We start from the raw sequence: 15,075 nt of genomic DNA, 5'->3' as shown, positions 1-15,075 counted from the left end.
GTGGTGGGAAACCTGTGTTTTTCTCTCTAGGACGTAAGTGGGGGGGTGTAAAACTAGGGGAAGGTAAGGGTTACTTTGAGAAGTATATTTATTCAGGTCCATTGCAGCCCCCAATCCCAGTCTCTGATAAAGGGCTAATTTTTTGCCCTGCTATGGGGAGGGTGCCCCTCCCAGAGGAATCTTCATGGCTTAATGAATGCGGGAAGAGACAGGTCAACCAGCTGTTTCCTAAACTACAATTTCCCGAATGTTTTTAACTCAAAATAATCATTATACCAATTTGGCATATTTTGGGATGTCATGTACTTCACTCCTACGGTTTCTTCATCTGTGAAGTGGAGGTGATGATAGTACTTCCCGCACAGAGTTGTGACAATTAAATAGCATAACCCATGTAATGTGTTTAGAGCACAGCTCTCAATAAATGTTAGCTGCTTATTGTTTTAGTAGCTACTCAGAGCGAACACCCACAGTTTGGGGGTTCCTCTGGCCATGCCCTACCCGGAACAGGAGTTCCCCTTTGTTAACTCTGACTCCCCTGAAACCTTGGCCTTCGAACCTCCATCAGTTTCATTGGGATTTCCATACTCCGCTATTTTGTTCTGTGATGTGGTCCCTGTCACCTCTCTAGGTTCATCTCCTGCTGCCCTGGGCCCCATGTGCCCCAGACTATTTGCAGTGAGCTAAGCACCCCTTGTCCTCTGGCACCTCCGTGCCTTTGCATTTATCATTCCTCTGCCTGGAATGTCCATCCCTTGGCTTGCCTAGCAAACCCCTATTCATTCTCTAGCTCAAACCAGTCACCACTTGGGTGAGGCATTTTTCCCACCTCCAGGAAGATTTAATCACTCATGTTGTATGTTCCTCTATCACACTTCAGATCACTCTGTATTACAGTGACTTATGTGTCTTCCTCTGCCATAGTCAGGATGGTTGGGGAAGGCAGGGAATGTATCTTGTTTATTCTGCGCCCTCTTCCCCCAGTATCCAGCACAGGGTCTGGTACAAGTGGAAGTCAGGAGATGTTGAGTGATGGAATGAATGGATGGATAGTGGGTGTTGGCTTTTTACTGGCATCACAGGATCTAGGATAGTCAAATGTCCCAAGGACAGGGCAGGTCAGTGCAGGGTACAGCACGCATCAGCTGCTTGACTGCTTAACAAGCAGTCAATGATTTGGCTAATGAAGATATAGATAACGATGGCAATAAAATGGTACCCTGGGCTGAGCCACAGCCCCTCTCCTGCTTTCCGGTGAGTCATCTCTGGCTGAGCCTGAGGACAGGGATCATGGCTAAGAGGTAGATGGTCAGTATACAGTGGCTGAGCTGGCTCCAGATAGCCTGATCCTGGCCATGACTCACTCCAGCTTGTGCTGGTGACGAGAACCACCCAGAATCACACAGATCTGAGCTCAAATCTTAGCACAGTGATTGGTCCAGAGCTTGAGTAAGTTACATACTGTCTGAACCTATTTCCTCCTCTTTTCTCCGTAGAAATGAGACACAGGTCCCACCCCAGGATGCTGATAATGGAGACAGAGTCCTCCACCTTTGCAAAGCCTGCAGTCTCACAGAGAGAGGATTATTGCCCTTATTACATTGTACTATAATTATCTTTCTTTCTTTCTTTTCTTTTCTTTTTTTCTTTTCTTTCTTCACAGAGTTTTACTCTGTCAGAGTGCTATGGTGTCAGCCTAGATCACAGCGACCTCGAACTCCTGGGTTCAAGCGATCCTCCTCCCTCAGCCTTCCGAGTAGCTGGGACTACAGGTGCGCACCACCACACCCGGCTAATTTTTCTATTTTTAGTAGAGATGGGGTCTTGCTCTTGCTCAGGCTGATCTGGAACTCCTGAGCTCGAGCAGTCCTCCCGCCTCAGCCTCCCGGAGTGCTAGGATTACAGGCATGAGCCACCGAACCCGGCCAATTATTATCTCTAGTTTTGCCATATTTGTCTTTACGTTCCTTGCACAGGGCTTGGAAGTAGGGCATGGGGAGTGACTCAAGAAAATAGATGGAAGTGTAGCTCCTCAACCATGTGGAGGAGAAATTTGAAAAGGATCACGATAGAGTTAACAAGAGAAGCTATTTGGATGATGGAAAAAATTAAGTTGAGGGGAAAAGGCTGGGGTGGGGCATGGAGACGAGTGCTTCCTATTGGTTATTTGGGGTTGGAGGAGGGGAGGGCTGAGAGGTGGGAGGACTCAGCCTGGGGATACAGAAAGGTGCGGCAGTTAACTAATGGAGGCAGTTAGTGAAAGGGCATCAAAGATATACAATGACCCAAATCCCTGAATCTTCTGGATTTGGGTGCTATGTGGGAGACAAGGCTTCTGCTCTTGAGGGTGGCCTCATGTCTCTGCAAGGTTAGATAGGGTGGTGCATGCCAGGGGGCTGGGGAGGGCAGGTCAAAGAGAGGTATCAGTCCATGGCCTGGGAGTTGGGGACCGCAGCGCTAAAGGATGCCTCCATCTGGGGATTTGATTAGGTCCTGGCTGGGGAAGTTGTTGAGCAGGGTGTGGCTCAACACAAGACAGGAGGGTGGATGTTGGGGTCACCATGGGGAAAGAGGGTGATGGGTAATTGAAATTACCAGATCTGAAATTACCAGAAATTCCAGATCTGCCTACTTTGGGGGCCGCTTTTCCCTTTACTGTGACATAGGGAAGATGAACACACCCTGGCATGAGGGTGTCTCCACGTTGTATATCTCAGGTACAGGGGTGCATGTCTTTGTTGTGTGAATGAGTTGGGATGTGCTATATGTTGCTGAGTGAGTGTATCTGGGCCATGCTTTTCTGGACTGTATGTGGGTGGACAGAGGGTCCGTTTTATGGGTTTGCGTAGGTGTGTCTGAGTTGTACATCTTAGTGTGTGTGTGTCCCACTTGTAGGTCTGAACTGTGTGGTTCTGTCTCTTTCTGGTATCTGAGTTATGAATGTGAGGTTGGGTAAGGGACAGGGCTGTACTTGTTGCTGGCACTGGGTCCCCATATGGGTGAATGGCCAGTTCAGCTGTGGTCCTAACCTGGGGGTCTTAGAAAAAGGCTGAATGATGACTCCTAGACAGTTGTCCTTGAATGAATGATCTCTCATTGAGCAATAATTAACGTGACCCCTGTGAGAAGAATCCAAACTGTGGCAGTGAAGGGGGTGGGGTCTGGTCAGGGGAGGACATATTGCTGGAGAAAGGAGGAGGCCTGGAAGTCCTATAGGCATGTGTGTTGTTATCATTTCCTCCTGCCCACCCTTCAGGTCACTCACCCTGCCCCAGAGTGACTGGGTCAAAATATTTAACAAACATTGAGGCACAGGCATTGATCAATCAGAACAAATGCAAGCCATGCTCTGAATGGAGCAGTTCTCGAGGTCATGGCCATGCCAAGCATTGCCTCTCTAGTTGCTAGACAATGGGAATGTCTGGGAGGAGGATCCTAGGAGAAGGGCAGGGACAGAGGAATAGTGGAAGGAAACTTGGGGGGCCTCAGGGCAGTGGCTGTGAACCAGCTGGCATGGAAGTGTTTCAGACTTTAATAACTGATACAGCCATAGCATGTGGGCCAACTAAACCTTGGCCTGCCTTGGCCTCCAAGCAGCTGCCAGGCCAGCCCTGGGTGCCCCTTGCCTTCTTCCATTGGGAGAATAATGGACCACCTTATTCTGCCATCTACTGAAATGGGGGAAATGAATGATTCCAAATTGCAGAAATTGCAGTGACCATGTCTGTTTCAGTTTGGGAATGGGCTGCTTTCTGATTGGCTGTGATTGGACTTGCACTGAAGTAAGAGGGAGCCTGTGGGGGTGGGGGCCAGGGGAGGGGTTAGTGAAGGGTTTAGAGATAGGGAGAGCAACCCCTCCTCCAGAAGATAAAGGCAAGGAGGTGATGAGGTTGTGAACTGATACTACCCCTGGATTCAGACCCAGATGCAAAATAAATCTCATCCCCAGAAATGAAATCACCATCCCACCCTGAAAGATTAATATCCCAGTTCCTTGAGGCCTGGCTCCTGCACCCCTAAGGTTCATTTCCCTTGGGCTCCCTCTGATAGGGGCAGGGTGGGCCCTGGAGATAAGACAGTCCCTTCCACATGCACAAAAGATAGTGTCAGCCTCCAAGGGTATCACACCTTTTATTATAAAAATCAATAATTTAATTCAGTTCTGTACAAAGTCAGTAGGACTTCTGGTCCAATGAACAGCCCAAGCTTTCATTCCCATCTCAGGAGGGGACAGGAGTCTTGGATCAGAGGCTCTGGGGATCACCAAGGACCTGCTAGGCACTGTGTCCAAACGAAGGCAGTCCTGGACAGGGTGTGGCTGAGTGAGGGGCTGCTCCAGAGGAGCCAAGTGCTGTCTGTACAGCCTTGCCCCCTTCAGGAGAATTGGTCACCCCTGGGGACATCCAGGTTGAATCAGCACTGTCAGCCTCTGCCTGTCCTACACTCGATCTCTGCCTGGGCTGGAGCAGGTCACCTCAGCAAAAGCATGTCCTCAAGGAGGCCAGCGACGTCAACTTCTCCAATGATAGGGCGAAAGAAGAGGTCCCCAAGCAGGCTGGGTGGAATAGACTTGAGGGTGGAGGCCGTGACGAGGACACGGGCCAAGCGGCCTTGGCCTGCTGGGCACCAAGGCTCCAGGACTTCACAGAGTGCCCAGTGAGCCTCCTGCTGCAGGTGCCCAATGTGGGAGGAGGCGTGGAGGCCTGGCACATCTGTGGGCAGAGAGGGAGAAGAGGGCTGGTGAGCACCCCACTCCCAGCCACCAAAAGATGAGACTGGCCCAAGATCTGAGGCCACCAGCAGACACCCTTCTGCCTTCTTTGCTCAGCCTTCGAGGCCCCACTACTACCTCTCCCTTGGAGAAGGTAGTTCATTTATTTATTTATCATTTTATTCATCCCATCCATTTATGGAGAGGCAGTGTGGAGTAATGGTTAAGAACTAGGCTGCTGGAGTTTGAATCTCAGCACTGTCGCTTATTAGCTCAGTGACCTTGGGCAAGTTACTTAATCTCTGTGCCTCAGTGTCTTTACCTGTGAAATGGGGATAATAACTGTACCTATCTACTATGCTTTTTATGAGGTCTAAATGACCTAGTATATGGCCAGTTAAGCTGTGGTCCTAACGTGGGGCCTTAGAAAAAGGCCTGAATGATGACTCCTAGACAGTTGTCCTCGAATGAATGATTCTAAAACCGTTAGAATAGGGCCTAACATATGGTAAGTATAATATGAATATTTGCTACTATTATTAGAATTAATTGCTGTCATTTACTCCTGCCACGAGGGATTTTTAGTGGGGAATTCTCATCCCAGATGCTCTCCAGGTTCCAAAGAACACTATCTTCACCTGTTGTTCTGCTGGCTGAATTTCACAGACTCCCTCCCGGTCCTCCCCCAGCTCCTTTCATTCCTCACCTCTATGTGATCTTTCTGAACCCATGGAAGAGTTTTACCTTCAGAATTTCGCCATGCACTCTGCCCTTGAAGATGTGACTGAGACACAGCTCTGTCTGCCCACCCCCGCCCCTGCCACTCCCATCTTCCCCAAAGGTCAGGGCAAATTTCTCAGGTAGAGTGGCAAGGGCCAGTCTCTGGAGTGACCTGAGTCGCCATCCCTGCTCTGCTTCTGCCTGGCTGTGTGGCCTTAAGCTAGTCATTTAGCTTCTCTGCACCTCTGCGCCTCACAGAAGTGAGATGGCTATTTGATGAAAACAAGGACCCAATGAGATAACAGGTGTCAAACCCTTAGAAGGTACCTTCCCTGGCTAGGCTCTGTCCCCCCTCCAGCCTTAGCCCCATCCAGGAGTGTCTGGGAGCTCACCAGGGTTGAAGAGGATGGTCCCTTTCAGGTAGGCATATTCCTTGGGGCCCAGCTCTAGGCTCCAGAAGGACTCCAGGCAGCACTGAAGCCACTGCACTGCAGCCAGTGAGGGCTGGGGTCTGTCCGGCTGGCCACTGCCTCCGCTGCTGCTGGGCTCCTCCAGCAGGATCTTCTTGAGTATGCTGGGCACCGGGGCCTCAGCCACCTCGAAGGTCACAGTGTCTTGGGCCAACCCAAGCAGGAAGAGGGGGCCCCAGCCACCCTGCAGCAGCCGCCGCTGATCCTGGGGGGGCAGCTGACAGAAGGATGGCAGGTTCCTGAGGAAGGCCACCATCTTGGCCAGAACATCCAGGGCCTCCCGGCAGGTGCGATGAGGTGCACACAGCCGGACAGGCCGGTGCTGCCTGCACAGGCAGTGGCTACGGGGTGGGGGGACGGGCCTGAGGCTGGGACTCAGAAGTGCATACAAAATGGCTGGGCGCCTTACAGCACCCCGGCATAGGCAGGGCCCTGGTTGGCTGGAGCTCATGGCTGGGGATCTGCTCCTACTTCCTCCCAGCTCTCTGGCCCTCTGTTCTGCGCTCTGGGTGCTATTTATAACCCCAGTGGGTGGGAGGGGGGAATGGCCCGACAGCCTTGACTCCAGAAGTCATGTTCATTGAAAAAAAAACACACACACTGACCCTGGCAGGACTGGTGGGGAAGTGGTGGGGGAGGGGACATTGGGAGCCCCACGTGGCGCTGATATCTCTTCAGTCAATGAAGTGGCCAGTGCAGGGCACAGGGCCACCTGCCCGCTCACCCAGCTCCCCTTTATCGGATGACTCAAGTGGATAAACAGGGTCATTAACCCAGGCTGTACCAGGGCACCAAGGCCTCAGGTGCACAATCAATCAGCAGGTGACTATGTCCCTATTGGTGCCCGCTCTGTGCACACACAGACCAGGGCTCTCGCTAAGCCGAGAAGCCAGCCCCAGAGCTGGACAGGCCTTGAATGCAAGGCCCAACCTGGAAGCTCCTTATCACTAGCTTGTTTGCCTAACCTTGGGGCCCTGTGCCTGTTGTCGGCAAGGAACAAGCTTCAGGGAAGGGAGCCAGGACCCTGGGGGGCTGGGAGGACTTTGCCCAGTGTGCTGTCTGGGTGGCCCCCTTCCTCTGACTTCAGTTTTGGGGTCCTACAGGAATAAGGTCCTTCAGAAGCCCCATCCCCAGCCTGGATTCCCACAGCTCCCGAAATGCCATGTCTGCTGAGAAATCCTCACAGAATGGTAACACAACATGGCTGCCATTTACTGAGCACTTACTGTGTGTCAGGCACTTTTCATTGTAATAGTGAGAGCTTCCCTCTGAGGCTAGATTCTTACTTTATGAGACTCAAAGAGGTAAAACAACTTGCCCAGGGTCATCCCCCCAGGAAGGGACAGAGCCCAGTTCTGTCTGGCTCCAAAGTCCTTGTTTGTTCCCCTGGACCCTCTGGCCTGATTGTGCAGCCAGAGCCTGAGTTTCCCAGAGCTGGGCCCCCTCCCGCACTGCAGATGTTACCCACCTGTAATCTGGGCAGAAATGTTGCTCTGCTGCCTCGTGGCTCCTCTGTTCCGGGCATCTGTCTCAGATGATGGGGCTCAGGGTATGAGGGGGGTGGGAAGGCCCCCAGTTGTGTCATGTCCCTGGACCTTGGCCAGCCCAGCCTGGCAAGTCTTCTGTTGCCACACCGTTGGGCAGCCTGGTGCCCTGGATGGGGAGAGAGAGGCTCTGGCATCACCAGCCCTGGCATCTGCTCCTAGCTCCATCACTTTCTGGTTGTGTGACTTCGGGCTGATTCCCAAACCTCTGTGAGCCTCGGGAGCCTCTCTGGGACAATAATGCCTGCCTGCAATGCTGCTGTGAGGACAAAGTGAGGTCCTGGTTGGCAAATTCCCAGCAGTTACAGTAGGGGGATTTTGCATCCCCCTTTCTCTGCCAGCAGACAAACAGGCGCACATCTTTCATTTGATTGCAAATAATATTAATCCTTACATTTATGAAGTTCCTTTCATGTCCTTTAATGTTACTGAATCCTCATAGCATCCCCTCAAAGGAGACTCTGGAGTCAGACTGCTTGAGTCCAAATTCTAATTCATCACTTAACTGAGTGACTTTGGGCAAGTCACTTTCTCTTTCTCTGTGCTTCAGTTTCCTCATCTTTAAAATGGTGACAAGAGACTCTGGGAGGCTTAGGCGGGTGGATCATTTGAGCTCAAGAGTTCGAGACCAGCCTGAGCAAGAGTGAGACCCCGTCTTTACTAAAAAATAGAAAGAAATTAGCCAGACAACTAAAAATACATAGAAAAAATTAGCCTGGCATGGTGGCGCATTCCTGTAGTCCCAGCTATGTGGGAGGCTGAGGCAGAAGGATCGCTTAAGCCCAGGAGTTTGAGGTTGCTGTGAGATAGGCTGATGCCATGGCACTCTAGCCAAGGTAACAGAGTGAGAGTCTGTCTCAAAAAAAAAAAAAAATTGTAATCACATAGATTTTCCCAAGTCTTACTTGGGGTTAATCGGACAATAAGTATTTATAGTTTTAAACTACTAAATTTGGGGGTAATTTTTAATGTAATGATAGATAACTAAACTACAATCTACATCATAGGATTGTGTTGACGATTAAGAGCAAGAAATAAATGTTATTACTATAAAAAATAAATAAATAAAATAAAATGGTCACAAGAACGTCCAGAAGTAGATATTGGTTTTATGGGGCCTGAAGCTTACACAAAGTGAAGGGTCCTCTTTAAGAAAAGAATAGAAAACTAGGTATGAAACTGAATAGAGTGAGAAAATAAATCATTACAAATTACAAATTAAAATAAACTGACAAAAACACAAACATCACAAACCCAGGAGAGTAACAAAATACTATTACTGATCAATTGCCTGACAGTAGTTGCCTGTGCAGTTTAATCACACATTCTTTGCTTGCTTCTTCATCAACTGATGATTTAATTATTTTTATTTTGAAACAATGACAGACACCAAAAGTGCTTCAAGTACAGTACAGGGAACTTTTTTTTTTTTTTTTAACTTTGAAACATTGAGAGTAAGTTATCAACCTGATGCCCCATAACCCTGGAATACTTTAGTGTGTAATGCCTACAAACAAGGACATTCTATATCACCATAATGCAACCATTAAAATAAGGAAATTAACATACATTTCACCATCTAATCTCAGAGCCTATTTAAGTTTCACTCTTGGAACCCACTTACGTTGGGGGTAAGACCTCTGATGCTGTATAGTGAGGGTCATGATGCACAGGGAGTGGTAGGAGCATTCCTGGAAGTCGTTCCTACACCAGGACAGCACACAGTGGCTTAACTACATGCAGAAGTGATTGCCAACTACCTAACCATATTGCACCAAATCCAGACTAAAACTTCTCCCCAACTCAACTTCCCCTTAGCTGGATCCCCAAATCCTTATGGCCTCTTTATCATCACCTAATTCAAGGGAAAGTGCAATAGAATGGGAAGAAACAGTGGTCTTAACCAATTGTAGTTTTAAAATTTTACTTTTACAAGTTGAAAGAAAAAAATGTGTATTTGATCCTAACAACATTGCTGAGGATTCTTCCAGAGCCTAGGATAGGCCCCCTGCAAGTACAAAGCCCTTCATTAGCTTTGCAGGAAATCTGCCTCTGCTACCTCTTTCCTAGGTGTTTGTGAGGACGCAAAGTGCCTGGCACACAGCAAGTGCTCCATATGGGATGGCACTTATTATTATTGCTGTTGCTATCACTATCATTTTCTGTAAGAGGAAATTAAGGAGGAAGAGACCCAGAGAAGGGAGGAGACCCCTCTGCTGGACTAGAAGCTAGGTTCCCGGGTTTTAAGACGTGAGTTTTTCCTGGAAATATAGTACCTTGAAAAAAAAAAGGCTTGAGTTTTTTGCACTGTGGAGAACTGTGGTTTCTGAGCCTTGTATGTGGTCTGATGGCCAGGGTGTCAGTCCTGGAGTCCCTGGAGTGTGAGGAAAGGCCTTCGTTGGGATCTCTACAGCTCAGAGCCTGACTGGGACCATTTTCTCAGAGAGGCGGAAGGCTTCTGTGAGGGAGATGGTCCATCAGCCGCCCTCTGCCCTGAGTCTGAAGAGGGAGACACAGCCCTGCCCTCAGGTGCCCTCAGTCTGATGGAGAAGACACAAGTCAACCCTCAGGAGTCTCTAGTCTAAAGGGGGGAACACAAAATATCAACCATAACAGAAGCCTAAAGGAAAAAAAGTGTTTCCAGAAAGAAAAAGGCGTCAATTATGTAAATGCCATGGAGAGAAAGTGAGATTATAGTAGTTCATTGGCTTTGGCAATATGCATCGTTGTAACCTTATCAGAGCCTTTTAAGAATAGACTATGTAGAGTACATTGAAGGGCGATGGAAAGTGAGGCAGTGGAGAAAGAAGCATAGAAATCATTTCAAGTTTTACTTTGAATGAGAGCTGAGAGTTGGCGTGGTAGCAGCAGAAAACAGTGCAGTCACGGAATAGTAAAGGAGTAAGTGACATTAAAGCGTGCTTGTAAGTTTAAGGGTCATGAATTATCAAGAAAAAAGAAATACGTGACGCAGGAGCTAGCAAAAGGATAATTACATAGATAGAATTCCTGGAGACACTAAGATGATGTGATTCATTGCACAAGTGGCAGGGTTAGCCTTGGATGGCTGGGACCTGTCCCCCACATTAACAGAAGCGAAGGTCAATTATAGCACCTGTTACATAATTTCCAGGGCCCAGTGCAAAATGAAACTGTGGGGCTCCTTATTCAAAAATTATTAAGAATTTCAAGGCTGCAACAGAAGAGGATTAAACCGAGCATGAAGCCCTTCCAAGACTGGGACTGCCCATGAAGCCGGACCTGGCCTAGTACGGGATAAGGACAATGAAGGAGTTGGCTGTCCTCTGGGCAAGTCCCTTCTTTCTGGGCCTCAGTTACCTGACGGAAGACTTGGAAGAGATGGCTAAGTGCACTTTCGGCTTCACTGTTCTACAAACTGGGAGGTCATTAGCAAGGGAACGAAGCGAAGATTGTTCCTTTTTTTTTTTTTTTTTTGAGACAGAGTCTCACTCTGTTGCCCGGGCTAGAGTGAGTGCCGTGGCATCATCCTAGCTCACAGCAACCTCACACTCCTGGGCTCAAGCGATCCTACTGCCTCAGCCTCCCTAGTAGCTGGGACTACAGGCGCCACCATGCCCGGCTAATTTTTTCTATATATTTTTAGTTGTCCGATTAATTTCTTGCTATTTTTAGTAGAGACGGGTCTCACTCTTGCTCAGGCTGGTTTCGAACTCCTGAGCTCAAACGATCCGCCCGCCTCGGCCTCCCAGAGTGCTAGGATTACAGGCGTGAGCCACCGCGCCCGGCCAGATTGTTCCTCTTTAACTTTCAATCCCGCCAGGTTGAGCCCAGAGCTTTCTAGAAGGCTCCAAAGCATCGGGTGACCATAGCAACTTATGCCAAACTCCTGGGCCCTGGGCTCCGCCCAGAGCTTCGTGGACGCGCTCGTTGATTGGCTTAGCAAGTCGACGAATGGTCGGCGAAGCGGGCTGTTTGCCGCACGATCAATGGCCGCGGGCCGGGCGGGAAGGGAGGGGGAGAAGGCGGGCCTGGGCGGCCGGGCGCGTGCGTGTTTCCGGCTCCGCTGCGGAAGGCGGACGACTGGAGCCGTTGGGCCCGCCGCGACCCGAAAGAGCTGGGAGAGCGCGGGACGCGAGTGCGGAGCTCGGAAGGTGGATCTGGGCCGGCGCGATGGGCGGGGAGCAGGAGGAGGAGCGGTTCGATGGCATGTTGCTGGCCATGGCGCAGCAGCACGAAGGCGGCGTGCAGGAGGTAACGGCCCGCGCGGCGTGGGCCCGGCTGGCCCAGCTACGCTCCTTCCGCCCTTCTTTGCCTTCGAGGGCCGAGATCCACCCCTGGACCTTGTGGGTTTCTTGGATGCGCGCACGTTCTCACTGCGCCCTGGCTTCTGGGTCCGGCCACCTGCCGGCAGGTCTCCCCAGTCTCGTATCAGTCCCCGGCCTCCGGCGCCCCTTTGTATTTCCCGTCTTAGTAATTCCGGCATCCCTGAACCCGTCCCTGGAATTCTCCTCGAGCCCTAGGAGCCCCCACTTGGTACCACACATGCTTCCGGCCCCGCTTCCCCTTTGATGGCCGCCCCCAAAAGCATCATTCCGGACTAACCATCCCAGACATCTTGATTTCCATCTACCCAGACTTGGAGCGAGCCAACGAATGTGTGTGGTGGGGTGCGGGGTGATGTTAGCGCGTGGTCATTTTAGGCCGTGAATGGTGGGGAAAGGAGGCCTTTGTTCACAATCTGTTTCCACCACAAAGCTTGGGACCTTTCCAACTCTCCACACAGTTTTCTCGTGTATGAGATGAAACCACGAATCCCCGTTTTCCTGAATCATAGGAGAGTAGTGTCTTGAAGCAAAGGATAGTGAGTTCTTAGTAATCAGGCTTGTTCATTCAACGAGTATTTGTTGAGTGATTAATATGTGCCAGATATTCACTTGACCGGGTCCTGGGGATACAGAAACCTGTCCTCGTCTTGATGGAGCTTTCAAAGAGCATTTCAAAGGCATAATTCATGCTGAGGCTGATCAGACACAGTAACACATAGTGTGTGAATGGTAAGGACCAACTAGCATAGATTCTGGAGTTGGTTTTTTGGAAGAGAAACAGAAAGTTTGAGGTAGAAAGCCTGTCAACATCAGTCCAGAACTCTCAATCTATAAAGCAGCCGGCAACCAGAGAGTGGCAGGGATCATCCAACAGGCTCCTGACCTAGACAGGACCAGACTCCTCAGGCCAGTGTGCTTTCCACAGTCCATTGCTGATTCTGTGTCTCACTGGGGACAGGTTTTCATTGAGCTTTCCATTCCCATTCTTTCACCTAGGTGCCTGTGGTGACCAAGAACTTCTAAGCCCTTTGAGGTGGGGAGGGTGTTTCTAATTGGCAAATGAGAAAAGGTGTCCTGTCAGCATTCCCCTAAACTGTTGACACAAAACTGGATTTGAGAGAGAGTTCATTTTAAGTGAATTGAAAAAGCATCTAGAAGCAGGAATTAAAGCCATTTAGATAAGTTGTAGCATCAGATTTAGACCCATTCAGTTGGGCAAAGAAAAGGGCTTGTATGTGCTAACCTTAGGTCACCACTAGATTGATTGAGCAAGAATTTTATTGAGCATGTACCCATAGTCATATCTGGTGCCCACCCTTGCGGATGTAGACAGAATAAGCCATGGTTTATGGTTCCTCCTTGTGAGAAGTTTACTCTCTGCCAGTGGGTCTCTCGCTCTGGGTCAGGTGAAGCTTGTTAAAAGCCTCACCTGCATTACCTCATTTGATCCTCACAAGATCCCTAGAAATGGTCCTGCAGTTTATTTCTGATTTACAGAGTTAAGTAACTTCCCCAGAGTCACAAAGCTGATATGTATCAGTCTGATACTCACCCCCATGCACTTAACCACTTGGCTATACTGGTACCCCTGCCAGAGTTAGTCCATCTTAGCCTTCATTAAAGTGGCTTCATTTGCTCTCCTCCTTCTGGCTATGCCCTAGTTACTTAGCCAGGGTCTTGATGGGCTTTTTTACTTTCTGGAGAGAAAAGCATTTCATGCCCTGGATGTACCACAAGGAAAGTGAGATGTGTATGTACACGCAAGATATGAGAAATCTGCCTTCCGGTGATCTAGGTGAGGATAGGGTAGATTTCATGGTGGGAGTGATTAAGATGATTTTGAGGAGGATGTCTCCTCAGTTGGGAGGCTCAGAGGTGAAATAGTCAAGTCCCAACACCCCTCCTAGACTAAGGAACTTGACTGCTGCACAGTTGAGGGACTCCCAATATGGCACCTCCACAACTTCAGTCTTCTCCCTCTGTCTTTCAGCTTGTGAACACCTTCTTCAGCTTCCTTCGACGCAAAACAGACTTTTTCGTTGGAGGAGAAGAGGGGATGGCAGAGAAGGTGAGTGTTGGAGACCACTGTCGTTTGGCCAGCTCTGTCTCTTCAGAAGAAAAGCCCACCTGGCCTTCCTTTGGCATAATAGTAATCTTCAGCAGAGCAGAATGCCAAGGGGGAGGAATAGGGGAAGGGAAGCAAGCTGTCCTTTCTTGAAGCTCCACTCCTTACTCAGTGCTTTACCCACCTCATTTCCCAGGATTTTTTAGTAATTCTATAAGGGGGGCAGGTGTTAACTATTCCCATTCTACAAATGAGGAAATTGGCTTGGGGATGTTTTGCACCTTGTTCAAAGTCTTGAACTGAGCTGTGGGAGAACCACTGTTGAAACCAGAGTCTGTTGTAAACCTGTTTCTGCCCTGACACCACGCCTCTCGGTTCCTTTTCCACTGAGGAGGTTTTAACTAAATACCCCACTGGGAGATGAGAATGGGCAAATGTTAGAAATGGAGGCTTAGACAGAAATTTAGGAAAACTCAAACCTAATGAATCCATGCTTTTCCAGATGCTATGACCCAAAAGTTCAAGAATTTGGGAGTTGCATTTTGTGGTACTGATTCTGAGACTTTGAACTTCTTTCTGATTCCTTGGGTTGTAATTAGATTTTTAAAGATTAATAAATCATGAGGAGGATACCACACTGAAGTATGATTTTCTTTAAACTGTGATTTTTATAACCTTAATATTTGTTTTTACTTTAACTTAAGAGACAGTAACAAGAAGGAGACGTTTTGCAAACTGCTTCCTGTGACTTCAGGATTCTTACAAGCTATTGTGCTCTATAATGTGTCTTGAAGATCTGAGGCCACTGTCATAGACATATCGTCTGGGAGTAGGAGTCCAAGGTTCTTGGGCTAGCTGTGTGAGTTGGTTGAGTTCCCACCAATTCCCTGCTCCTTTCAATCTTCACATCTGTAAAATGAGAGCAGGCGGACCCCTTCTAGCTCAGATACTTCTGTATTAGCACTAGTACCCTCCAGTTTTTTTGTGGGCCAGACTGCCTTGCAATATCAGCAGTCATTCATTTGTTCAGCAAGTATTTATTGAACATTTAACACTTTGCTTATATTAGGTCTTCTTATGTCAAACCCTTTGAGATTACAGAGGTGAATACAGACATGATCTTTGTTTTTATGGATCTCATAATGTAGCCCTCCCCCAAAAAACAAAAAAAGACAATAAAAAAGTGGTGGGTATTAGGACAGAATCTCTGGGGACATAAAACAGGACTAACATAGGTTGGGAGCTCAGGGAAGACTTC

General features: G+C 48.9%; 2 protein-coding genes across 2 annotated transcripts in view; one reads left to right on the top strand and one right to left on the bottom strand.

Moving 5' to 3' along the window:
• Window positions 1-4,115: 4,115 nt before the first annotated feature.
• On the bottom strand, window positions 4,116-6,486 carry NR0B2 (nuclear receptor subfamily 0, group B, member 2). Its single transcript, XM_012645956.1, has 2 exons — window positions 5,824-6,486; window positions 4,116-4,712 (listed from the first exon to the last, which is right to left on the bottom strand). Exons 1-2 carry the CDS (start codon window positions 6,350-6,352, stop codon window positions 4,471-4,473), a joined length of 771 nt encoding a protein of 256 aa, XP_012501410.1. The 5' UTR covers window positions 6,353-6,486; the 3' UTR covers window positions 4,116-4,470.
• A 4,967-nt stretch (window positions 6,487-11,453) lies between these two features.
• Window positions 11,454-15,075, top strand: part of NUDC (nudC nuclear distribution protein) — a 16,635-nt gene continuing 13,013 nt past the window's right edge. The window contains exons 1-2 of the mRNA XM_012645955.1: window positions 11,454-11,678; window positions 13,743-13,820. Coding sequence (XP_012501409.1) covers window positions 11,598-11,678; window positions 13,743-13,820 — 159 coding nt within the window. The 5' untranslated portion in view covers window positions 11,454-11,597. The remainder of the gene's footprint in view (window positions 11,679-13,742; window positions 13,821-15,075) is intronic.

Source organism: Propithecus coquereli, unplaced genomic scaffold, assembly GCF_000956105.1.
Source record: "Propithecus coquereli isolate 6110/MARCELLA unplaced genomic scaffold, Pcoq_1.0 Scaffold239, whole genome shotgun sequence".
Classification (NCBI taxonomy): domain Eukaryota; kingdom Metazoa; phylum Chordata; class Mammalia; order Primates; family Indriidae; genus Propithecus; species Propithecus coquereli.
The sequence above is the reverse complement of the archived record's forward strand: the minus strand, read 5'-3'. Positions and strand labels throughout refer to the sequence as shown.

What these genes read in the sequence shown, in the direction of transcription:
- NR0B2 (XM_012645956.1), bottom strand. Translation starts at nt 6,352, where the DNA reads ATGAGCTCCAGCCAACCAGGGCCCTGCCTATGCCGGGGTGCTGTAAGG. An exon ending in GACCATCCTCTTCAACCCTG is followed by an intron (nt 4,713 to 5,823) that starts GTGAGCTCCCAG and finishes CTCTGCCCACAG; the next exon opens with ATGTGCCAGGCCTCCACGCC.